Below are 27,136 nucleotides of genomic sequence, written 5' to 3' on the forward strand. Positions count from 1 at the left end.
ACAGTAAAACTTGTCTAATTTGGGCAGAAAAATTTTTCAGATATGACAACATTTTAAGCAATTGAATTTACTGAAATAAAAGACTTTTAAAAAGTTTAAATCATAATAGACAAGATTTCAGAATACACAACATCCAGATAAGACAAGTTTTACTGTTACAGTAATTATAAAATTTGTCAAAGAAGAAGAAGAAGAAAGAGCCCAACAGTCCACTGTCCACAATGCTCACCTGATCCATTTTTTAATGACAATTTGAATGTATCGATTCTGAAAACTAGACCAAATAAATTCTTATCTTTATTATATACGACATTGTATTCCCTTATTTCTATCCATAAAATAATTCAGATGACAATGAAATTGATTTGTTAAGCTAATAATAATTTTCTACTTACCTGTCCACTCCATCACCTTGGAGACAAGCTTCAATGAGACCAGCAGGTGTACAGTCAGGATCTCCTGGTGAAGGCTGTAAAGAAAACCAAAACTTTCAAAATAAATCCATATGTACAGTCACAGATTTACAGAGTGTTACACCCCTCCACCCCCTTCAAAACTATAAAATTAAACATAGGCCAGTGGGGTGTATAAAAATCATTCTAAGAAAGTAAACATCTACATGTATCGATCATCAATATGAATCTGCACCAGAAAATTGCTATCATGATGAATAATTTTTAATGGTTACCGTTAAAATTTTTTCCACTGTTTTGAGTTTTTCTGAGAACACAGCTAGAGGATCTTGGTCTGCTGAGTGTTCAAATCCCCCAAAGTTTCTCTTGATGCAGTGTTGTAGCATCAACCAGGTGGGCTTCTTGTTGTTCTTCTCAGCAAAACTGTACACCATCTTTATCAAGCTGTAAAACAAGCAAATGCAAAATCAATTAGTTTCTCAAAAATTATATCATGTATGATTGTTCTGCTCATCCACGTATCATTCTCAAACAAATAATTATTTAAAATGTATATTAAAAATAACCCCCGTCACCATGCATGTAGATTTGAAAAAAAGTGATCTCTGCCTCATTTGAACTGTGCCTAGAAGTTTTTTTTTTACCTGTAGAAATCTCTTAATCCAAAGAACTCCCTCTTTGCGATGACAGATTGAAACACTTGAAGATACGATTCTGCCAGAGGTTTAATCAGTGGTTTAATCATCTTTTTTATTCTCCTATCTCCAGAGCATATACCACTACAATGTTAAATATATAATAACCTGAAACTTCAATAAACAAAATGAAGGAACAACAAGAGGCCCATGGGCCACATCGCTCACCTGAGTAACTTTGGCCATGCTGTTCTTTACCAAATTTCCCCCCTTGTAATACCTATTGTGGCCCTGCCCTACCCCCGAGGGTCATGATTTGAATAATTTAGAATCTACACTACCCCAGGATGCTTCCAAATAAGTTTCAGCTTATCTGGCCCAGTGGTTCTTGAGAAGAAGATTTTTAAAGATTTTTCTTATATATTTCAACGTAAAACTTGGATTCCCTATTGTGGCCCCGCCCTACCCCCGGGGGTCATGATTTTTAACAATTTAGAATCTACACTACCCCAGGATGCTTCCACATAAGTTTCAGCTTTTCTGGCCCAGTGGTTCTTGAGAAGAAGATTTTTTAATGACCCCACCGTATTTTTGTCTTTTCTTGATTATCTCCCCTTGTAAGGGGACACGGCCCTTTATTTTAACAATTTACACTCCCCTTCACCCAAGGATACTTTGTACCAAGTTTGGTTAAAATTGGCCCAGTGGTTCTTGAGAAGAAGTTGAAAATGTGAAAAGTTTACAGACAGACAGACAGACGGACGGACGGACGACGGACAACGGGTGATCAGAAAAGCTCACTTGAGCTTTCAGCTCAGGTGAGCTAAAAATATCTAAGACTGCAACATCATTTATAACTGGAAGTTAATCCTAATGATTTAAGGACATACGCAACGTACTTTACCTACTGATAATTTTTCAAGATATTCTTAATTTAAGATTAAAGTGCCATCAGATGTTCATCAACAAAAAAGCAGCTTGCATTACCAGGGGTTTTGAAAAGATATCGGCTGATGAAAATTCTTGTAAAATTCAAAGAAAAATATACAAAAATTACTATACATATATTCTAGTTGTTTTGTTTATCCAAATTTGTTTTAAAAGAAGTGTGCAACAGCATATATAGACATTAAAATGTAGCACACAGTTCCTTTAAGTATTGGAACACTTCAACTCCAGGGAAAAAGACAATAAAGTTCAAACTACATTGCGTATGTCCTTAAAGGTTCGATGCAAAGTTACAGTAGTTGAAAGTTATTTAAATGTAAGATGACTTTCCATTTAAGTTGTAGAATATGAAAGTTTGACAGTTTTTCTTTGAATTTTGAATTACTCTGCACTATCCTCAAGTTCTTCAAGGTCAGGAACCTCCCTCTGTACAAGGATCCCTCGATTCATTTTGGCTGGATCCAGAGCCCAGTTAGAAATTCCTATGAACGCTACCTAAAATATCAAGAATATACAGGACTTTATTGATACATGTATATACATTTGTATGTAAAATCATCATTAAGAACATGAAGGTGAGGACGCAAAGCAAGATGAAAACTATATAAAGAATCTTTACTTTTTTATGTTCCTCTGGCTTTTCATCACCTTGACAACCATCTTCTAGCAAAGGGTGCAATGTCTACAATCATGAAAAAATTGATCACGATAGTGCAGTTAAAAACTGTCTAATATAACACCCTGTATGTGTCATTGTTTTCTGAACATCATTTTCATTTCCAATGTTTTTATATTCTCTTTCGCTTGTGTCCCAGTGAATATTGGATTAGACAAATTTCACCGTACATATTTTCTACTTTGAATGATTTTTAGGTCATTAAGCATAATTATTATATTATTATTAGCTCTCTGCAATAATCTATGCAGCTTGCACAGTGTTCGAAATTCAGAACTATTTTCTATGGATCCAAAGGACCCACAGGTAAAGGGACTACATGAGTCCTTCCAGGGCAGTGTAGGCCCAAAAATAATACCATCAAATATTTGGGAAAAATAAACTTTCATGTATTGATGATATCGGTAAGTTAATCACTTCATATGAAATATGTCAATTCAATAAAGGGTATCTACAACTCGCAAGTATTAACAATATGAAACGGTAAAACATTAATCGTCACACAGTCTTACTTGATGATATATATAATAACACGTAATGAGTTTAACATGTGTTAATATTACTGTAAACATACTTTTCTTTGGGATTATTTCAGTTTTTAAAATCCGTGGGTAGAAAATGACGCAGGTTTCTTAGATTGCCACAATATGTTGATAAAATTACTTAAGTATACTTGGACAATTTTTCGTGGAAAGTTTGTAACCGCACACATATAGCGTAAAATTACGGGACAAAATCTTCAGTACTTAAGTAAAATGCACATGAAAAGAAGAATTGATACGATCTTGATAGAAATAACAAGTTTTACCCATCTTAAGTCCTAATTTCTTGTACAGACACTCATTGGTTAATTTGTTTAATATATCCAATTAAAATGCAGGAAAGATATAAAAGTTAATGTAAATGCATAAACTAATAAACATTAACTTCAATCGCAACTTCTTAAGCCTTTCCAACAAGCCGTAAAGAAAAACAACGGTGTATTTTTCCAAGCTCCCCGAAAAGGTCCGAGAAGATGTGATTGACGTTACATGTAACTTGTTCCCGGCAAATCATCGTCGGCCCAAAATTATTTCAAGGAACCATTTAGTTGTACTATTCATGACTCCTTCCGTTTGTACGTCGGCGCAGGACCGATGGGCCGACGCTAATTTCGAAGACTGAGCTTGCATAATTAAATGCCTCTTTTTAATGATGGTATTACCAGTACTTATATCTGACTTAAACCCTCATGTAAACCCTGATTTTGATAATTCATTATGTTCAAGTTATAACCAAGATGAAACTTGGATACAAACGGGCAAATAATCAGACAGAACAAAAACAACATGCCCCTTAGCCCTTGATCTCAGGGGCATAAAAAGCTTATGATCCCTCTGACCTTGAGAGGCATTCTGGGAGAATCCTCAGCCAGTCCAACCTCGTCCAGTACGACAACAGAGACAAATCTGTTAAGATCTTTGTCTTTCTGGTACATGGCACACTGACGGAAAGTACCCACAATTCCCTCTGGTACAGATAAAGGGCTGCATTGGAAGGACACCATCTGGACCTACATGTATATAAACAAATCCAAATAGAAACATGATCTTATGTACCACAAGTCTCTTAATTAGAGAAAATATCTAATTATAAAGTTAACAATAATTATGACTAAAAAAATTTAACATTTATCCATTCAGTTTAATTTCTCACCTGTTTATAGTTCCTGTAAATCTCTGTGTGGGCAGCATTTCCCTGCATGGCATCAGCTACAATGGTTTTAGCCAAAGACTTAGAACTGCCAGGTTTCCCCACCAAGAAAAGAGGAATTCTCAGCTCTATACACACCACCATCATAAACACATTCTCTCTCAGAGCCTGGTTCTTGGCAATGTTGGCTCCCAAGTTATCAATCTCCAAGAAAATATTCTGGCATCTAAAAATTCTAATCTCAGTTAGTAAACTTAGAATAATAATCAGCAAGCATTGTAAAATAGACTTCATTTCTGTTGCATTTCTGCAAATAAGTAATACTTTTACAAACAAAATATTTCATAAATATTTATTGGATATTATCTGCAACAAAAACTTGAGTTGAACATAGTACACACCTTGTAATGATGTCAAACATCTGTTTAGCACCTCTCTGATTGCCAAATTTAGGAAGTACACATGGATGTCTAAACACATTGACCATTTCTTTTCGGAACTCCTCTCGGTTTTTCAGACAAGCATGGTAGCAGACTCCAAGAGCAAGAACAAGTGACTTTGTCAAATCGCTGACAGTCTGAAATGATTTTAATGGTCAATTTTAGAGTATGCTGTTTGAGCAAATAGTACAACCTTTAAGGATCTCTCTACCTAAAACCTTAAAGATATAAAACTGAAAGAATTAAATATCCTCCCCTGACCTGAGGCTGAGGCTCAGCCAGCTCCTGGTCCTCCATTTCTTCTTCCTCCTCTTCTTCTGAGTCTGCCTCCTCCTCCTCCTCCATCAGATCAAACAGATCTGTCTCCCCCTGACTCTGTCTGTAGAACCAGCTTATCACCTCTAGGACTCTCTCCACATCTCTCAGACTGACAAAACTACACTCATCCTGTAGAATAATCAAGGTTACTGTGAAGTAAGTAATTAAGTAGTGTATAACAAAGCTAGAAATAAATAATTGTTACAAACAATCACTGTAAACTCATAAATACTAAGCTGTCTGTGAATTTTTTTTTTTTTGAGATAACAAAAATTCTAAATATTAAATACACTGTATATCATTGCCATTATTATTAACTTTGGTTTGGGAAGGGTCCGATACTCATAAACCCAGATTATTAAGTTTCAAATATTCTTGCCTGTTGTCTCCTCATGAATTCCTGAGCTGATGTAAGAATATGACTGACTGTTGTGTCTAAATTTGGTTCATCTGGCAGTTTTCCTCCTCGAATCTAAAAAGAAACCAGAATGAATGAAAATTTTCTTCTTATCCAAACAGAATTTTATTTACTAGAAAGTTTTTGAAGAAATGATCCAATAGATGTGTTTTATCTCTTTAAATTCCACCTTCCTGAAATTTATTCTAAATTCATTTGCTTTGACTTACATATCTGAGGACCATCTGTTTGATGTACATTTCCTCCACATTGGTGTCTAGCTGTCCAAAGTCCCAGACCAGGGGGAGCATGCTCTGGGGGAGGGGCTGCACTCTGTATACAAGTCTCCTCATGGGAACTCGACCTGAAATACATTCCAGACAGAACTAATCAAAACATGCATGAGAAGTATGAAGAATGAGAATATAAATTTACCAGAAATGAGACACTTCTTTGTTAGAAATATTCTGGATCAAACACATTTCAAATATTTACACACACTTCATCTTGAATTTCATACAATGTGCATGCATGTACTTCATCTGAAGATTCATACTTCAATACTGTGCTTGTAAAGAGAAGCTTTATAATCTCTAGTCAGAATGACTTTGTTTCCATTCATAATCAGTACTATATATTCAAAAGATATCACTGAAAGTAAAAGTACCCATTCTGTCTGTGGTTTTATCAGCATCCACATGGTAACCCAGTCCTGCTTGTTCTAGCCTCTTGATCAGGTCCTCGGAATGTCTGCAATTGAAATGAGAATCTATCATTATCTAAATACAAGTCAGACTGTCAGATTGGAATTCAGATTTGGTCAGAGAGAGAGAGAGAGAGAATCAGTACTGAGTAATTACAGATAATGGAGAAATGTTTTTAAAAGCAAGCAGGAATCACTTACTTTCTGTAGGGGTTACAAGCAGCCACGATTTTCAGGGTCTGACAGAGTTTGAGTGGTTCCCCCTCCATTGAGCGGTCACACATAATCTCCTTGATTAGACCTATAGCCTCTGTGGTGTTGGCTTCATCAAAGAATAACACAGTATAGAGTCTTTGTCCATAATTAGCTGTGTTCTCCTGGGCTATTCTCTCAGCATCCAGCACTTTCCTGATGATGTCACTTCTACGTGTGCCTCCATGAACCTACACAGCATATAGATGTACAAAATAATATGATTCATGCAAAAGCTCAACTCAAAGCAAATGAGCTTATAATTAGTACATTGTTCATCTAATCCATGTACAAAAAAAATTATTTTACCTTCATAAGGATCATATTCTGAACCTCCACCCCAATAGGACACTGAAGCTGACACATGAATTTGACAAGCCTAGTCTTTCCACATCCAGTCTCTCCCATGATAATCACAGGAATGTCACATCTGAATCAAAAATGAAATTTAGAGTTTTTTTCTATCTCAATTTATTCAGCTGTTGCTTTGACTTTTTAAACTGGAGCATGAAGAGACTTTATATATAATTATTGCAAGTTGCAGATTTCAATAGCAATGCCTTTGCTAATACATATATTATTGAGCTGCAAAGACCAAGCAGAACTTTCCTCATGACTTGGAAATACAAATGAATGTACCCCTCCTTCAAATATTTACATTACCTGAAGCGCATGTAGATAGCTAGTATCTTCTTGACATTGTCTGTTGTAAGTTCATAGGTCGGGTCAGGATCAAATACATCTTCTACACCCATCACACTGCAGAGTTTGATGAGCTTTTGAATTCTGAAAAATACAGAATGTTTTTTTTATGTTTGTTTTTGTTCTTTTTCTTCTTTGTTCTTCAAAAAAGATGACCCCCTCCTTTTCCAACAATAACCTCACTACAAGTATATGTCCTCAATGATATCTTCTTGAATCCATATATATCCAGTTGAAATTTGGTATCTCAAACTTGGATTCATGTATCTCGAATACCATGGAATGTCGAAGTGATTTGGAAGTCCCAACCACTTATTCTTTGAGATTTTACCCTCGATACCTCTAATCCTCAGATATCTTGAAGTTTTTTTTCGGTCCCATCGAGTTTGAGATAACGAGGTTCAACTTTACAAACAAAACTTAATGCAGCAATAAACAACATATACATGTCCGGGATTGATGAAACTTTAATCAATGATTCAACGTTACTGATTTAAGTCTTATTTCATTAATTTAGCATCTTAGTGACAAGTGACCTTGAACTCTGAATGCTCTGAAATAAAGGTTATGCAAAATCTACAGGAAATGTGCAACAACATACTAAAGTTTGAATCAACTCAATGTATTAAAATTAATTGGAAAGATAAATAACCATACCAAAACTATATCCTTTTCTTCATTCTGAAAAATCATGACAAAACTTTAGACATATATGTAAATTACCTCGGGAGATTGTCGAAGTTTTCATTGATAGGGACCCTGTTTCTGGTGAGGGCATTTTGTAGATTTCTCTGCATTATCCCCCTTTCTAGGACGGTCCCTGTTTGTACGTCTATCAGGTTACCAGTCTGCCTCTCTATGTTAAATCCCAGGAATGTCATGGAGTTGTGGTCAGGGTTGAAGAACAAGTAGGGATGGGGGCTAAATATTAAAATATTGAAAAAAAGTCTTTCTTTCAAATACATGTGTGTGTAAAAAAGTTTGTCAAAAGTCCATTGTAAAGTATTTTACAAGGCAGCTAAAATACATTGATTTTATATCCACTCATTGGGAAATTGTTATCTATTACAACAACAGTTACTGTAATGTTCAAAGCAGCACACAAGGCCAGCCCTTTGTATATTATTTTTAAATGCAGAAGAATAATCAGAAATTTCATTCTGAGAAACATTTACTACCCCATCAACTACCAGCCATTAAAGGCTACTTGATGAGGTGCACCCCCCTCCAGAATACAGATTTTACCTGCTCTCCCACGTCCTCCTGAGCTGAAACTGATGAAGCACGTCCTCCTCATCCTCCTCCTCCTCAGTGTCCATCCTCTGTAACATCTGTATGGGGGACTCCTCACTCATATTCAGGGACCGGGTAGCAAAGTCCTGTAATATTCAATCATTACAATTACACAAATTAATTGGCTATAAAATTTCTAGAGCTGTCCTTCTCAAATGAACAATCCCTACAAGGTATGTTCATAATACATTGCACTGTACAGAAATAATGGATTATACAGTACTTAAGCAAGTTAGGTTTGATATTTATCACTTATACCAAGTCTTTACCTGAATATACAAGGTTATATGTCACTTGCCAAATTTTTTTCATATCATTGTCACAATGATACAATCAAATAACTTAATTTTTATCTGATTGCACTTGCTGACTAATCTGAAAATGTTAATTCATGGAATTTGATCAATGGAAATAAGTACCTATTAAGTAATATTCATACATGTATCAATATATACAACGTACACTTCAAACCCAAACATGCTTCATTTAATTTATAACATAAAATCAAATACAGTGCATCCCTAAAATACAAGATATGCCTGTCTAGAACTACATGCAAATCTATTTATTGCATACTAGATCACAGGTTGCAGCCATCTTAATTGCAACTACATCCATTATATCAGGAATAAGTTACTGTAACATACTGTAAGTCCTTTGTAATGTACACATTGCCATAAAATGCCAAAATGAGGTAACAGTGACCTACTTTTGCATCATGACATACTTTCTCTTAAGATGCATTGATCAAGTGACAAAGTTTGATGATTCTACCCATACATCTAACATTGTGCAAGATATGGCTTGGAAACAATTTGACTATATATAAATTATGTATAGCTACATGTACAGAACTTCAAAATGAGGTCACTGTGACCTCTTCTGGGTCATGAAACACCTTCCCTCCAGAATGCATCAACTGACACGGTTTGATAATTCTACACCTCACGTTCTGCACAGTATGTTCCTAACATAATCTGGCTATGTATGGTAATAATATCCCAAATGAGGTCACTGTGACCTACTTTTGGATCACTAAATACCCTTTCCCCCTAATGCATCAACTAACAAGGTTTGAGGGTCTAAACCCTCAGCTGATGGACAGACTGATGGTGTACAAAAATTTATAGTCAACAACAGATCTGAAACAATGCCATTTGTATCTGTAGGTGTTATCCTCAAAAAATCATAGCTGACCTTCTTATCAGTCAATCCATAGTGCAAATATAAGTATCTTAATTTAAGTCATTGCAACTTTATGGCATAGAAATTAAAATGGGGAGGAGATTTGAATAAAATCATATGTCTACCCCCCCCCCCCCCCCCCAAAAGAAAGAGAAAGAAAAAATTTAGTCCTTACTCTAGACATCTGGATGAGAAATCTTAACACAAATTGTGAAAATCCTGGGAGATCTTTTGCAGCTGCAAGACCAAGGAAAGCTGAGTTCTCAAAGTCCACCAGCTGTGTGTTAAGGAACCAGACAAAATGTCGCAGCTCAGCCCACGAGGGGTCTCTAATACCACAGTGCCTATATGAAAGAGTAAGGAGAAAGTTGAAGAGTTTAATTGAAATTATGAAGAATGGGAAGGGAGGTAGAGTGGCAGTTGTATTCATGTACTTGACAGCTCAAAACAAGCAAACAAATCCCTTATTTTAAAAAAAATTATTATCTGTTATACATTTTAAAAAAATACACAAATATATTGTTCATCTAGTAATCTTTATTACTTGAGCAGTGTCTGTAGACAGGTTTGGGGGTTTCCCTCTGTCCTCCTCATATCCACATCCCCTAAGCCTCGATTCATGTCCAGTCTGTACAGATACTGGAACGGCCTCTGGAAAACATTGCTCTCAAACTCCTTCCCATCAAACAGTAAGTCATTTTGCCCAATATCTATAAGCAGATTTAAATATACAATGCATAATATAAGCACATAAACCTTTAAACTACAAATAATTTTCTTTAAATACACTATTTTAGCCTGTTTCTATGTAGATTGCCAAAAAAAAAAAATTTCAATACTTGGAGCATTTCCTTGGTATTTCTTCAGACTTTCTTGAGGAGATCGACAGGTCACATCAGGCAGAATGTCCAGGCATCTATGCATGCATTTTATATAGCCTCTCTATAGAAATAAAGTACTCTAAAATAACATTCATTTTTTATATGACATAAAATTGAAAGGCTTCAGAATCATAGAAACTCTGGCATAAAGAATGATATTTCCAACAATAGTGTTTAAAAGAATTGGTATAAATTTTCCAGCTGACTTGTTCCTGGTAGTCCCGGGCCAAAAGAGGCATGGTTTCCACAATGTAGAGGTCATAGGGCAGCTTCCTCCACACATGTCCAGTACTGTTGGTCAGACAGCCCAGGATCAGTAACTGGAACAACAGATAGTCCACTCCCTCCTGGACCTGAACATTCAATGATCATTATACAGAATTTGATACAAGTCAATGTAAAGTATTAAACCGCAAATGCAAAAAATCATACAAGAGGCTCAAAGGCCTAGAATCACACTTCTGATAAATTGTACAACTTTATCACTTTCAAGTCTAAGACCTACTGTTGAGTGAACATGACATGAAGTCCTAAGATGCATCACCTGACAAAATTTGATGATCCTAGTCCTTATAGTGGACAAAATATCAAAGTTTTAACAAAACATCATTTTAGGTCAATTTTGAAGTGACTTTGAGACCACATCCTTAGTGCCAGGATGATGCCTTGAATAATTTTTATCTACAACATATCCTTATCCTTATTCATTTAGTTTGGTGATAATCTGCCCACTAGTGGTTCGTGATGAGGTTTTAAAAACCACTACTATTGTTTTTATTTCCCTAATTATCTCCCCTTGCTTAAGGGTAACTCCCTATTTTTAGTACAAATGAAAGCCATTGGGCCAAGGATATTCTGTGACAAATCTGACAAAGATTGACCAAGAGGTACTTGAGTTATATGGCCCATATTCCAAAAAGTTTACACACACTGCACAAATGTTCATAGCATTAGCTCTTTGAGCCTTTGGCTCAGATTAGATAAAATGTTTCATGTTTTAAGGATTTTGTGACCCTTGCTGAATGTCCCAATATTCCAGTACTCAATAAGAATATATATCTAATATAGTTTGAATCTCCATGATTTTTCTTGGAAAAAAGACCATTATACATGTATCAGCATATTAACCTTACCTCATGAGAGAGATCAATGTGAAACAGTCTTGGTTCTATTTTTCCAGGATGCAAGGTGTTATCCAGGAGAACACCCATGATGTCATCAATGTTTATTTCCCTCTCGTGTAACGGAATAGACACCACTGCCTTCTTGCTTCTGATCACGCCACCGTGTAGACCATGGAGTTTTTCTGCCAGTCTTTTCTTGTGTAAACTCTTCCCAACTCCGGCTCTCCATGATTTCACCACTCTGACTGTGCAGCTATTTAATTACGAAATACAAATATTAATTCATAAATGCCCACATCCTGAATGATGGAGTACAAATTCTGTCTTCAGAAAGTAAAGATGATTATACACTAAATAACCAAATAATAAAACAATGTCTTGTTGCGTACAAATCATACATCCACAAAAAAAACTAAAAATATATATTAAATAAAACTGTTTCAGCTTAGGAAATTTTGATGAACCTGATTATTAACCAGAGGTAATGTCAGATAGCTCATAAATTAATATTCCCTCAATTTTTATGTCCCCACAATCTAAGATTCAGGAGCATATAGTTTTTGCTCTGTCTCCGTCTGTCTGTTTGTTTGTATGAAAAAACTTTAACCTTGCCCGCAAGTTTTGACTGATTAGAGCTAGGGTTTTCATATTTTACACCTGTATTCCTTGTGACAAGACCTTTGTTTGAGTACCAACATATTTGACCTCTTGACCTTGGAGTTTTGCAGAATTTTACCAAAACATAATCTTGGCCATAGCTTTTGAACAGTTGGCATTAGGGCTTTCATACTTCACATGTGTATTCCTTGTGATAAAACCTTTCCTTGGGTACCAACAATTTTGACCTTAACCACACTTTTGACCTCTATATCTTGACCTTGGAATTTGACCTACTTTTAAAAAACTTCAATCTTGACCATAGTTTCTGATGGTTGCTGCAAGGGCTTTCATATTTCACAAGTATATTCCTTGTGACAAGAGCTTCCCTTGAGTACCAACATTTTTTATTGCTCGACCTTGACTTGGAGTTTGACTTAGCTTGCATTTGAGAAACTTTAACCTTGGCAATGAGCTGCCATACCGGGGAATAGTGTTTCACAAACACATCTTGTTTTAAGTGCCCAAGTACATTTTCTTAGTGACCTTGGATTAAGAAAATGCCACACTCTCTGTTTATTAGTAATCTTTGCATGAAGTATGAACTTACAATGTTTCTTCATTAGAAAGTTATAGACCAGACATGATTGTACAGACAGGAAGACAGACAGAAGGACAAGATGATTTCAATGTTCCCATCTCCCAAACTTTGCGCCAAACTACAATGTATATTCAACAGGATTTACTTACTGTTCAAAGTCAGCTTCAGCTGCAGGGGTAGCACTTGGTCTCCTGATGTCAAAGGTCAGCTTATCTTTGATATATTTTGTCATGTTGTTATGCGTCATCAGAGGAAGAGGGGGGCGTCTGTATTTGTCCAAGGCCGCCACAATTCTGGAGTGATACTCTCTTTCTGTGCTACAGACCACCACTAGTTTGTAGGGAATATCTATACAAAATTTAAAATATGGTTTAATTATATTATAATAACTTCAAAGTATGTTATTCAATTAAACCAAGATGTGTTTTTATTTATAAGGCATGGTATTTGAATAAGTACCAAGTTCTACAGCTTTCTGCATGTGATGATCCAGTCTCCTCTCCCCTTTATCACTGACTTCATAATCCAGAAGGTCTCCATTAACCAAACAATGGATTCTGTTTGTTGTGTCAAGTACAGCTCTCCTCCAAAATATCTCCACCTACAAAAAGCATCAAATACTAAATTTAGTACTGTCTCTGATGCACTAAATTATGTATCTTAGTGTAGTCTACTTGTGTGCCAAGTTAAATTGAAATCAACTGTAGGAGTAGTAGGGTTTTAAAGGAATTTCACAGAAATTTCTATTTTTAGTAACCACCCATGGCAGCACCATTCAATGAAATCAAAAACTTATGCACTAAGTTATGTGCCATTGTACAGTCTACTTGTGTTCCAAGTTATATTGAAATCAAACCGAAATTGTAGGAGGAGTAGCGTTTTAAAGGAATTTCAAAGAAATTTTTATTTTTAGTAACCATGGCAACACCGTTCATCGAAATCAAAAACCGATGCACTAAATTATGAATCTTAGTGTAGTCTACTTGTGTGCCAAGTTATATTGAAATCAGATCAAAACTGTAGGAGGAGTAGCGTTTTGAAAAATTGTTTACAAACAGACAGACAGAAAGACGGACGGACGACGGACACCTTACTATCGCATAAGCTCTTCTGGTCTTTGACCATTAGAGCTAAAAAAATATGCTTGCAAGTAAAGTTCATCTTAATATTAAATTGTGGTCTTGTATCTTTTCACATTTTTTTCTTTTCCACCCAAAAAACTGACCTCATCCAGAGTGGTGTGTGGAGTACACATCAGGATCTCATCCGACTGAGGAAGAGGCTGATCCGGATCATAGCTATATATTGTCAGCACCGTATTCAAAATCTCATCTGAAAATTAGAAAATATTCCATACCTTTAAATAATTATCATTACTTAACCCTGGAACTAGACAAATCAGTTTATTTAAAAAACATCTTTAAGCAATTTGAATTAGACTTTTGTTTATTTATGTACATTTTGTTTACATATATGTACCAGTAATGTACCTTGTTGACAAAGTAGCAAATTTGGTTCTCCTCTCTTAAAGCAACTGAGAAAAGGTCGGTTCACAGTAAATGTTTCTATATATTAAAAAGAAAAAATATTTCACCTTCTATTTATGATATACATAAATTTAAAATTAAATATTTTAACATATTGAGAATACAATGGCAGCAAAACCAATATGTAATTCTAGTACTATATATATATACAGTACAGGCCACGAGTTTTCCCTGAAAAACACGGGGCCCCGTGGACCGAAAGTCCACGCTTTAGTGTGGACCTCGATCAGTGTCGGCGTCTTTGAAGTTAGGGTGTCTGCGCACCGTGTAACACGGTGTGTACGCGCGGTGTATCACAGTGTCCCACTATGATATCAAGCAGAACTTATAATAAAAACTTTTCTTTTCTTAATTCAATCAATTATATCAATTTCCTTTGAAATCAGATATTTTTCACTTTTTTCTTAAATATTATACAATTATGGACTCTTTCGGTGGTGAATATGGTTTGTTATTCAACAGAAAAATATCAATATTGACCGAGGAGATATACAGATGTTTGAACAAATAAGATGCCATAAAATCTAAGATCCACGTGCTCTTGTCCAGCGAAATACAAACTCTTCAAAATGTGTTCGTACATCCATGTAAGTCACGTTTCAAAAGCCTAACTATACAAGAGAAAAAATATGTTCAATAGTCAGACTATTATTATACGGTATGTGGTATTTATCAGATGCATGCCTATTGGTTTATTTTATAAATCATTTGCTACGTAAAAAGATTTTTAAAAAAATATGCATCTAAATAAATAAAATTAAAAAAAAACGTGTCAGATACACACACATGAACTCTGCTCTCTGATTATACTACTCGGCGAATTATACAGTCATGTACTTTCGATTAAGGATTATTGCTGGTAACTCAAAACTGTACAAATATTACATTATTCTGAGATTATTTTATGAAAAATGTGTCGTACGGTTTGCGAAAAAAAAATCAATTAGCGAATGTAGAGCGGGGATGTATAGAACAAAGCTTCTCATGGTCAAAGTATTATCATGGTTTTAAGGAAGAAAATGTGTAGTTATAACCAAGAAAAAAAAATACCCAGCCTCTTTCAAGCTACATGCATTATGTTTGCTACCCCCCCCCCCCCCCCCCCCCCCGCTTCGAAAGTCTGTGGATTTACATTTATATGTTACGTTATGGTGAAATAAAACAGTCATAATCTAACTGTTTACATGTACATGTTTATATGTGTCTGAAAAAGGATAATTTACAAGTTTAAAATCGTGTGGTGGACTGGTGGTGTAACCCGGTAGATGAATTCGGCTGGAAGTCACTTGAGTGTGTTATACACATGATATGGTCAGGACGGAAGAATTTGAAAGGTGTGATAAACACACAGCGCCCCAGCCCTCCGGCTCTATCCAAATATATTTTAAAGAAAGGTGTGAACTCGGAACTGACCATAAGAATGTTTCAAATCACAAGAGAAAGACTTTCCGCATAAACAAACTTTCAGGGCCACCTAACGTCGTGCGATTTTGATTGACAGGTACAGCACGAGGATTTCGTGTGTTGCGGAGAACAAATTGATTGAACACATTTGTAACTGAGTTGAATATAAAACGAAGTTACGGAATTTAAATAGAATTATATAATCATTATGGTTAATTGTGACTTTGGTAATGTAAATAAAACGAAGAATTAAATTTATAAGAATCTCTCTCTCTCTCTCTGACATTGTTTCTTTACACACTTTTCATTTAAATAAAAACTTACCGTATTAAATACTTACACTGAAAGGATTTTAAAACAAAAGCATAAATACTAGTTTATGAAAAGATAAAGTCAATTGTCTGTTACGAGAAATACTCTTAGGCATTATAAAAACGAACTTTTTTTTTAGTTTTATGCGAAATGAAATATCTCTCTCTCTCTCTCTCTCTCTCTCTCTCTCTCTCTCTCTCTGACATTGTTTCTTTGCACACTTTTCAAATAAAGAAAAATTTATTACATACTTACACTGAAAGGCTTTTCAAAATATTAGTTTATGAAAATCTGTTACGAGAAATACGCACATTATTGTACAGAGGGATTTCGTGTTTTTGCTGTCGATTCTCGCTTATAAATTCAGAGTAATACAAGATTAACACAATAAATGTGCTCTACTCAGGAATATAAAATTAATGCTTTGATTGTATACTAAAAAAAACTGCAGCTCGGATCGTATACTACATGTAATGCAGCTCGATGGAGTCTTTCTCCGTTGCATGAGCACATTAAAAATTTCAATCCAAATTATAATTTTAAAAAATAGCTAAATAAATTAACGAAATACGAACTTCTAGGCATATGATAACCGATTTTTTAATCCTACTATGTACATATGTCATTAGTTCGATTCAGACCACAGTCAATGTCTTCTAGATTTTAAAACGATAATTATACATATAAATCAAAGTGATTAATTGTTTTTAAATTTTAAAGTTTTTATCAGAACCAAAAGATTTTCTCTGTAATGTTATGGACACGGTGCGGCACGGAGGGAATTTTCCGGGCACGGTGGGACACGGGGAGCATTAGCTGGGATTTTTCTAGACACGGTGCGGCACGGTGTGCCTACCTGTGTATTTCAAATCAACACACACTGTGCTACACCGTGTACACAGAGTAACACAGACCATTTCACATGGTGTGTTTTCCACCGTGCGACGGGGAAAACTCGTGGCCTGTACTGTATAGTGGACATTACAAACTAAGGACTGTACAAGAATTCTACTGATGTAAGTACATGTATTATATAGTATTTAGTATGCATACAGACCTGTTTCTGCGAGTCTCCTGAGGATGATCCCCAGGTGTTCCACACTGAGATAGTCTGACACACTGGAGGAAATGGAGGACAGGAATTCCTCCCACAACTGTTCTAGGTCTGGAATAAGGGTGTCTGCTGCTGTGGTGCTGCAGAAGACAATTATTATAGTAAAGACTTTACATCAGATGTACATGTATTCAGCTTTATTCCAGTAATTCACAACAAAAATCAAACAGAATTAATGTAATGTACATGCATATATATGAGATTAAAAACTTATTAATAATGATATTCATTTAAACAATAAAATGCTTTCTTTGGTTGTTAGTACGGGAATTAATGTCGCAAACACCTTCCATTCTAACTTGATCAATTCCATTTGATCAAAAGCTCTGTATGGTTGTTAAGAACAAAAAAGACAACTGAAATCTATGCATACTTTAAACACTTTATTTTCCAATTCTTACCAAATGCTTGTTAAAGAAACCATTATATATCTGGCATGTCTTAACAACTGTTTGTTAAGAACACGAAAAATAAGCTGAAGGAATTCTTAAGTAATTGCTTGTTAAATAAAATTAACGAGGTTCGCTCCTGAGCTTTTGAGCAGATTCTTATCTTAACCTATATTTCAAAAATTCTGCATAATGTTTTAATTCTTACAATAAATTTGGATTCTACAATGCCAATTTAACTATATTCAGTTAAAACTCCATGATTAAATTCCATACCAAAAGCATTAAGTGAGGAACTATATTTTGTGGCGGAAGGTTATTTAGAAGAAAATGATCATTTTTTCTCTTTTGAAGTATTTAAAGTATGTTAAGTTTGGATTCCTATTTTTACATGCAGGCTGCACACATAGTTATTTTGTGCAGTGGACTGTTTTATACTGGTACTAAATTATCTATTAAATAAACTGTCATGAATTCTATCATCATATTTGATAAATATAGCAAATATATTGTGGAAATGAAGAAAAAAATAGCCCTAATTTAAGCTTAAAATTAGCACTATTTTAGTAATATCTAAAAATTAACATCACAGACCCCCACTTTTAATTTTCTTTTCTGAATATATACGATACTTTTAACCATTCTTCTTAAATTCAGTAAAATGTCATTACTTTCAAATGATTTTTTTTGCTTGTTAAATTTTAATGCCAGAAAAATGAGAATGTTTGAGTGCAAAAAGGTCAAATAATTGAACATGCGGAGTAATTCGAAAATTTCTTCGTTGTTACAAATTTTAATGTGTCTATTTAAGATGAAATAAGACTGTGTTTGTTCACCATAATTTATTTGAACAAAAAATATTGAAGGAAAAACTTTAAAAATTGATTTATGTGTAAGACGTATTTACAGTGCAAAAAGGTCAAACTAAATGCTCTGAAGCGCCAAAAGAAGCGCATTGACCCCCATTTTTTGTTTTGATTTTTAATAAAGCTATGTGTATAAATTCTAAAAATATACTTGATAAAAAATTCTCATTACTTTTGATGGCAGGATCCAACCTCCTTAAGTAAAACAGTTTTAACAACTGCTTGTTAAGAATATACAAAGAATTTCACAAGGTATATTCTTAACAACTGGTTGTTAGGAATGGAAAGGAAGTCAAATGGAATAAAGTCTTAACAACTGCTTGTTAAGAATACCCAAAGAATTTCACAAGGTATATTCTTAACAACTGGTTGTTAGGAATGGAAAGGAAGTCAAATGGAATAAAGTCTTAACAACTGCTTGTTAAGAATACCCAAAGAATTTCACAAGGTATATTCTTAACTGGTTGTTTGGAATGGAAAGGAAGTCAAACGGAATAAATTCTTAACAACTGCTTGTTAAGAATACCCAAAGAATTTCACAAGGTATATTCTTAATAACTGGTTGTTAGGAATGGAGAAGAAGTCAAACGGAATAAAAGCTTAACAACTGCTTGTTAAGAATACCAAAAGAATTTCACAAGATATATTCTTAACAACTGGTTGTTAGGAATGGAAAGGAAGTCAAACGGAATAAAGTCTTAACAACTGCTTGTTAAAATACCAAAAGAATTTCACAAGATATATTCTTAACAACTGGTTGTTAGGAATGGAAAGGAAGTCAAACGGAATAAAGTCTTAACAACTGCTTGTTAAGAATACCAAAAGAATTTCACAAGATATATTCTTAACAACTGGTTGTTAGAAATGGAAAGGAAGTCAAACGGAATAAAGTCTTAACGACTGCTTGTTAAGGATGCTAGAAGTAGGTCCATGGAATCCTTTTAAAATTTGCTAGAAAACCGGGATAAAAATTGACAATTGACAATCAATTAAAATTATTAAGCAAATATAGCACATACAAGTTTAAAGAAATATTCTTTTTCTTAACAACTAGTTGTTAGAGGACCAAGGCTAGACAACTCAGGAAACATTGGGAAAAATGTCTTAACTTTTTAATAAAAAGAATAGGAGTATGTTCAAGATATTTTCTTTACAACTGCTTGTTAAGAAAGCTATGTTACAATAAATGCAATTCTTTTAAAACCCTAATAACTGGTTCTTAAGAATATCGTAGATGCCTGAATAAGTCTAAACCCTAACAACTGCTTGTTAAGAAAATCTGAAATAGCTTCAAGAACATCTTAACCTTAACAATTGCTTGTTAAGAATATCTTAGATAGCTTCCTGAAAATGTTTTAGCAACTAGTTGCTAGAATAACAAGGGAAGTTAATTCAGAAAACTTTAAAGGAAAACAACTTTTCAACAACAGTTTGATAAGAAATTCATTATTAAATTTATATGTTTATAACATGTGATAACAGTTACTTGCTAAGAAAATAAGTCTGAAAAAAGATTTATTTGCAAGTCTTAAACGCTGATTGCTTAAAATATAATATAAAAAGTAAATATTTTTAACAAGTGGTTGCTAGAGAGCTAAGGTAGTTAATTCAGATAAATTTAAAGAAATTTTGGCAGTTTTCTGTGTGTCTTTTTTGTTTAGTATTAATAAATTCATATTAATATTAGACATGATAAATTGTTCATCGAGTGTTCCTAAAAAAGTCTTGCAGTAGGTTTACTTGTTCTTCTCTATTACTCCCAAGAATTCAACAACTGCCACAGTGTAATATTCTATTCCTCTTCTGTAATACCCTGTAAAAAATATACATCATTTGAGTGGTAAAATTCATATGCTTTGATATTTTTTTCTATCTAATATATTGTCAAATAAACCATTAATTGAATTTTTACATTCACCAAACAAATTTATTGCATTTGTGCATAATGCTGGACAGATTTAGGCAGAGAAGTGTGATGGAGTAAACATGGAATTTGACCTCAGATACTTAAAAAAAAGGTAAGAACTATGTCTGAATAATAAACTGCATTTGGTATCTTTATTTTTTTTTCTAAAAATGTGGCAAAATGAGCCAGTTCTTCCTAATGGAAACATATCCAATAAAAGAGGTTAGGACAAGTCCCAAAAGATGAGTAAACCAAGACCCTGAAGGAGATCCCTCCCCCAAATATTTAAGCAGCCATAATTGCCATCAGATTTGTTCCCTTTTCCAGACTTTGTGTATTGCAAAAAGTCTTTATCTAAGCAATTAATACCATTGTCATTTGCTGGAAAATATTAAAAAAAATTCACACTGTACAATTTCAAATTAGTTTTCATTACTTTATACAGGATTTATTTTGAAAGAGTTTAGACAACAAGGTAGTTTTATCCAAGACTGGGCAATTAAATTCCTTTGCTTAATTCCCAAGAGATCTAGATAACATCTGCCTGATCAGAGATGCCCTACCAGTTCATTCCTCACAAGAAACTCATTAATTTATCTCTAATTCAACATCTAATTTGATATTAAAATTCTTCTTGACTACTGCTTGATAATTACACCAATGTGGAATTTTTCTCTTGTTTTTAACACAAACAAAACATTTTATGTTTGTTAAAAATTGTTGTAAAGTTAGCAATGAGAAAAAAACTGTGTTTTCTTGATGAAACATTTTTTAAATATTTGCAATATTCTTACATCTTTTGGGACTGTATAATTTAAAATGTAAAGACATATATATATATATATATATATATATATATATATATATATATATATATATATATATATATATATATATATATATATATATATTAAATTTTGCCTTAAATGAAGGTCAAAGTGCCCTTTAAATAGGATGCGACAAACCTTCTATTTAAGATGCATCAAATGGCCAAGTATTACGGTTCTTGGTCTAACAGTTATCTAGTAATGAGCTGGACAGGATTTTCCCCTTTCTTGACAATAACATCTTAATTAAAGGTCACAATGACCTATATTTAGAGTGAAACACACCTTTTACACAAGGTGTACCAGCTGACAAAGTTTGTTAATTTTAGGCTCATAGTATAAAAGTTATGAGCCGGACACGAAAAAGTAAACAGACAGACACATGGACAAACATGAACGCCATAACAAAATATGCCCTGCCTTAAGATGAGCGTATAAAATTATAATTCTCAGGCAGATTATTATTTCAAATATCCTCATTCAATTGACAAAATGAAAGCTTTATTACAGCAGAAGAGAAGAATTATGACATCTTAGTGAACCAGTTGCTGCGTAAAAAATCGTCCATTTGACAATTTTGAAGAAGTCAATAAAAATAATGTTTAATATTGTTTCTTTGCCACTTAAGGGCGTAAAGTCACTTTGTATAATAGTTCCTGTAACAAATTCCATTATAGGGTATGAAATTCACTGTAGATTAATTACATGCGTTCAAATGCTTTACCTAACAAAGACCAATCATTTTTCATATGAACGTATAATTTGTAAATATGTTTTAAAAATCAAAGCATAGATTTATATGGCACCACTTCCTATTATTATATTATGACAATGAGCATTAGACTTAATTTGGCAGATTTTTCTTTAAAAACTTGTATTGCTTAATATGAGGAAATATTTGTCCAGTCCTATCTTTTCTCTGTGTCATGATAACAGATCAAAGAGTCCGTAATATATATATATATATAAAGATTACCTAATATCAAGAGAGAGAGAGAGAGAGAGAGAGAGATTACCTTAGGTTTTTAATCTTAGTCGATGCCGTCTAGTATAACATTAATTCGATTGTTTCTTTAAAACTCCACAAGACAATCCCATTCTTTCATTCACTGCTTCATATTCTTTTAGGGTATCAGAATCTGTAACCAAAATTATACATTTATTACGAGATATTTCAATGAATCATTACGTTTCATTGTTATTTAGTAAATGGATGAGTTCCGGTTGACAGTGAAGAATATCAGTACTTCGATTTCATTTTGAGTGAGGAGAATTTAGGCAAACGAAAATTATTTTTTAGGTGGCCTTATTAAGTATCCGAGGAAAGAGTAAGCGCGGCTGAGGGAGACGGATGATGTTTACTTTCTATGAAAGCATACTGAATATTTTATCTATTTATGGAAAAAAAAAACAACTTTACACATCAATTATTTAAACACACACAACAACACCACACGGTAATTATTCTGAGTACCTATTCTGGGCATATTGAATACATATTCACACGTTTGTTAATAGGTATCAAGGAAACAAAACAAAATTTCAAATTATCAAAACCAGTTCACAAGATAGGATTCACCCGTTGGTTACCGACGATTGCTTTTCCTTTTCGTAGAATTTCCCACAACCGTCAACGGACGAGTTCATTGGTTACTGTTGAAAGGTGGAACAGGTTAATCTTTCGTCGGTAACACAGTGTATTGATCTGACTACTCTATTCCAGTTTATATGTAACTACAATTTTGGTTATATTTTAATATTACAAAGTCGTAAATTCTTTCCCTGTCATAGAAATGTTATTAATTTCTCGGGCTGTATTCGATAAAACATAATTCATAAGTTTTAGGGATTATCATCGCATGCCGATTTTTTTGGTAAATTTCTACTTTAAAGGAAATAATAGAAAAGCGAAGATGATGAAAAAAAGAAAAAATTACTGGAATTTGATGTACCAGTTTTAATCGACTTGACGGATTTTTTTCGGGGGGGGGGGGGGGTCTCATTTAAGAAAGAAACTTAATACTGGTGTAATAGATCAAATTTTGCTATGTCTTTAGGATATACATATTACATGTAAGTGAATTGAATAATATAAATACATATAGCATATAAAAATACGTATACGTTCATGGAAAAGCAATTTGCTTAAAACGGGCGGGTTCAACAGAAAATATGCTTCCATGGATATTCCTGAAATATACTGAATAAGAATAACTTTTAAAAGACGTGTGTCCGTAAGAGAATAATTAATGAAATTTTAAGTTTTGTATGATGTTAAAAGGTTACTAAAAATTCTTAACTCTTTCTTATATTTATCAAGCACGTGAAAATACTTAATAGCCTATTTCTTACTTTAGAATAGAATATTAATGACACTTCTTTGTAACTACTTTCTACAGCTTGAGTATTTCTGACATTTTGTCAGTTTAAAATTAGAAAAGCGGCATTTGTGAAAATAATTTTAAAACAGGGCAGTTAGCAGTGTCTTTTCTATCTACACAGTTGTTATTATCCCTTGAACCATTATTCATTACATGTGTGTACTCCGTGATGCGAACAGAACGATGGTTGCGTATAAATTTATATTAATGGGAAAACTCAGCCTTACTACTTCTTGTTATATGGACACTGATAAAAATAACCTCAAGGGTAAGGAATGGATTAACAATTGCTCATTCGACACATCTCGGCTGTTTCATGTCAGTAACGCCGGGAATTATCCGAAGTTATCGAATGCGCAATCAAAAATTCTTGTTACACATTCAGTCTAGATATCTTCATAATGTGGAAGCTCAGAGATTTAAAGAAAACGGCATACTATAGGATTTTAAAAATTCATTCCAGTTGATAATTAATCAATTAAAACTTACAGGAAAATAAATTTTCGATTAAAAAAAAATCCATTAAGTACGTACAATGTTGGTATAATTTAAAAGAAATACCGGTTCTTTTAGTCTTAACGTTACGATTTTCCAGTACTAAAGGAACAAAAATATGTATATATATTCACCCTTTTACAAGTTTTTTATTATTATTATTATTTCTCATTTCTATATCTTGTCTTGTTTAATACATGTATGCTGAACATTTAACTTTTAACATTCAATCATTCTTTAAAACTTAAATACTTTGTACAAATGGCACATGCTTTTTAAGTCAAAATCATATATCTTACCTAGTCCTGATTTGACAGTTTCACTTGAATGCAAAAGATCTTCATCTTCAATACATGTTTTTCTCGATCTGCAACAAAATGTTTGAATGAGTATTTAACTTCCGCTCCTTTATTTCTGCGCATGTCAAACAGTTACTCTTAATTTGATTGGTAATTTTTTGGGATATAGCCAATCGAATTCGAATACGCTATTGAGGGCAAATATTTCGATTTCCAGTGATATGTTTCAGCCATTCTACAATTATGCCGACGGATTTTTTGTTAATTTTTTTTTATTATAAAGAAGATCCCAGAAATTGCGACGCACAGTAGACTCCCTCTTTGTAGGAAGCAGTGATACTGATGACAAGGACATAGCAGTTACTGTTGACGATCAAAGTAAGTGAATCTAATGTATTTACGTACAATAATTACATATTACCTAATGTGAAGATGATTGTACTATAAACGGCCAGTAGATGGCATTTTAATGTTTGTGAGGGTGTGTTTTGTGTGAGGGTGTCTGTGTGTGAGAGAGAGAGGGTGTGGGATTGTGTGGGAGGTTGTTTAGGTGTATGTGTGTATGTGTCAACTTGAAATTCTACAGGTTTTTTTTTTCATTAAAGCTTAAAAGAATTACACACACTTAACGTATAAGTCCATTTTAATTCGAAGTGCACAGTTCAAGTTTCCTATGAAATTATATATTGGCACTCTGCACCACAGACTTTTTATGAGCCTCCACACCTTTTTTTGCCTATTGAGTTGACCTTGATTTCAAATTTAATACTTGACCCCCCCCCCCCCGAAAAATCAAGAATCTAATTACCACGTACCATGACGACTTTATTATTTATCAAACGTCTAAACTTACTTCTCCCTTTTCAGAAAACCTCCCCATCTTACTCTAAATGTGCAGATACATGTAAAACACTAATCACCAGAATTTTCCCGTAGTTTTACTTCGAAACAAGGCTGAAGCAAAATACCTTACGAATTCCCCTTTGAATCAATGGCGTGTCAGCCCGAAACAGGGACAGAAGTGTTTGTCAGCTGTTCCTGGGGGTGATTGCAATGCATTGATTTTTCCAACAGATTTTCAAATTTCTTGTTTAAAAATTTGTAGTTCATGATAAGGATTGAAGTGATATATCGCGATATGAAATTTTTGGCGATACCCATCCCTATTTTTTATACATGAAAAGCATGCTCATTGTCATTTTATGTACTGGTAGTTATTATTGCCAGGCGCGGATCCAGGAATTTTTTCCGGGGGGTGGACCCCTCGTCCACCCCATTCAAAAAAAAAAACTTTTCCATAAAAGATATATATTTAAAAAAAGAAAACCAAACAAACAAACAGACAAAAAAAGAAAAAGAAAAAAACTCGACTCTTTTCCCAAACGTGAAAAACCTATTTCGTGAGGGGGGGGGGGGGGTGTTCGTTGACATTTAAAGCTTTATACCCATGACTTTTCATACCCATTTCACAGAGATAGCTATGATTTTTCACACCAATTTCACATAGATCCGCGTTTTCGAGGAGGGATCGTGTTTTCGGGGGGGGGGGGGGGTTCCAAGGTCAATTTTACTTGGTATAGTATATATATTTAATAACTCTGCAAATTCCAGGGGTCCCCTCCCCCCTCCCTTCTAGATTCGTGCATGATTGCGCCGTGTGATTAGGTCAAGTAATGACCTGTGGCCTGTGAAAATTAAGATGTTTGCTCTCTGCATGTATATATCATAGAGATATACTACAAATGTATATATAATGTATTGTTTTTAAAAAATGTAAACAGGAGTACTTCTTCCACGACGTTTGTTTTAAATTATCTATTTAAAATAATAAATTAACACCTAAAGCTCTACAATTTTGCTAAGATGATGTCCTAAATTTTGATAATGTGGTACAATCTGAAGCCTCAAAATTATTTTAGCTTGATACCTCATGAACTAAAGAGATTTTAATGAATCGATGAACTATTTTATTTACTTTTACATAAAAAAAACCCAGAAATTAAAAGATATCTTACCTTGATGTATAGAGAACGTTCGGAGATTTCAACAGAACACAGGATAATAGAATTTCTGAAAGAGTGTAAGTTTTCGCAGGAAATGTTACCATGTTAATCTTATTTTGCATACGATGGGCTGGCTGAAGCCTGTCATTAATTTCTTCCAATGGCAGCACTAGAATCATTTCGACGGGTCGCCTTTAACTTGTATAGACAGATGTCCGAAACACTCATCACAGACATCAAAGGGTCAGATTTTCCTAACATTAAATAGCCTGGTACTCCGCTAATACATGTAACTGTTACTCTTTCGTCGCATAATTGACATCGCATAAAATGCTAGAATCTGAAAGACGTACTTAAAATATTTTAATAAAAATATATTTGGGTTTAAATAAACGATTTCTCAAGGAATAGGAAATCTTGTTACGCTAAAACTTTATCATTTACCATCAATGTATAAATATAAAATCAGATTTATCTAAAATAAGTCCTTTAGATAAACGCAGTCTTCCTGTGGGTTAATTAACGAAAACACCGAGATTTATTTTCTGCATTTTAAAATGTACAATGAGTTAAGATCCGCTTTATTTCACACCATAAGAAATAATAAATGAATATTAGCCCTCGATATTATCCTCCATGAGGACCCATTTGTGGGCCGCCTTAATAACAAACATTTTTAAAGCTTTGCACAAGTAAATCTAAAATAAAACGAAAAAGATTTTGATGATCGGCGTAA

General features: G+C 33.9%; 1 protein-coding gene across 1 annotated transcript in view; it reads right to left on the bottom strand.

The window, feature by feature from the left end:
- LOC133178577 (E3 ubiquitin-protein ligase rnf213-alpha-like) overlaps positions 1–27,136 on the bottom strand; it is a 137,730-nt gene that overhangs the window by 66,188 nt on the left and 44,406 nt on the right. Inside the window, exons 21-47 of the mRNA XM_061313290.1 lie at positions 17,178–17,314; positions 14,348–14,422; positions 14,083–14,189; positions 13,317–13,458; positions 13,007–13,205; positions 11,669–11,912; positions 10,742–10,888; positions 10,494–10,596; positions 10,199–10,364; positions 9,830–9,998; positions 8,422–8,555; positions 7,900–8,097; positions 7,138–7,260; positions 6,784–6,904; positions 6,424–6,665; positions 6,187–6,269; positions 5,750–5,883; positions 5,502–5,594; positions 5,066–5,251; positions 4,766–4,941; positions 4,368–4,590; positions 4,054–4,224; positions 2,616–2,678; positions 2,382–2,491; positions 1,058–1,192; positions 689–857; positions 396–469 (exon numbers count right to left, since the gene is read on the bottom strand). Of these exons, the coding sequence (XP_061169274.1) occupies positions 396–469; positions 689–857; positions 1,058–1,192; positions 2,382–2,491; positions 2,616–2,678; positions 4,054–4,224; positions 4,368–4,590; positions 4,766–4,941; positions 5,066–5,251; positions 5,502–5,594; positions 5,750–5,883; positions 6,187–6,269; positions 6,424–6,665; positions 6,784–6,904; positions 7,138–7,260; positions 7,900–8,097; positions 8,422–8,555; positions 9,830–9,998; positions 10,199–10,364; positions 10,494–10,596; positions 10,742–10,888; positions 11,669–11,912; positions 13,007–13,205; positions 13,317–13,458; positions 14,083–14,189; positions 14,348–14,422; positions 17,178–17,314 (3,924 nt within the window). The remainder of the gene's footprint in view (positions 1–395; positions 470–688; positions 858–1,057; positions 1,193–2,381; positions 2,492–2,615; positions 2,679–4,053; positions 4,225–4,367; positions 4,591–4,765; positions 4,942–5,065; positions 5,252–5,501; positions 5,595–5,749; positions 5,884–6,186; positions 6,270–6,423; positions 6,666–6,783; positions 6,905–7,137; positions 7,261–7,899; positions 8,098–8,421; positions 8,556–9,829; positions 9,999–10,198; positions 10,365–10,493; positions 10,597–10,741; positions 10,889–11,668; positions 11,913–13,006; positions 13,206–13,316; positions 13,459–14,082; positions 14,190–14,347; positions 14,423–17,177; positions 17,315–27,136) is intronic.

The sequence above is a fragment of the Saccostrea echinata genome, unplaced genomic scaffold, assembly GCF_033153115.1.
Source record: "Saccostrea echinata isolate AGI-Se365-2 ecotype Australia unplaced genomic scaffold, CSIRO_AGI_Sech_v1 ptg000003l, whole genome shotgun sequence".
NCBI lineage: Eukaryota > Metazoa > Mollusca > Bivalvia > Ostreida > Ostreidae > Saccostrea > Saccostrea echinata.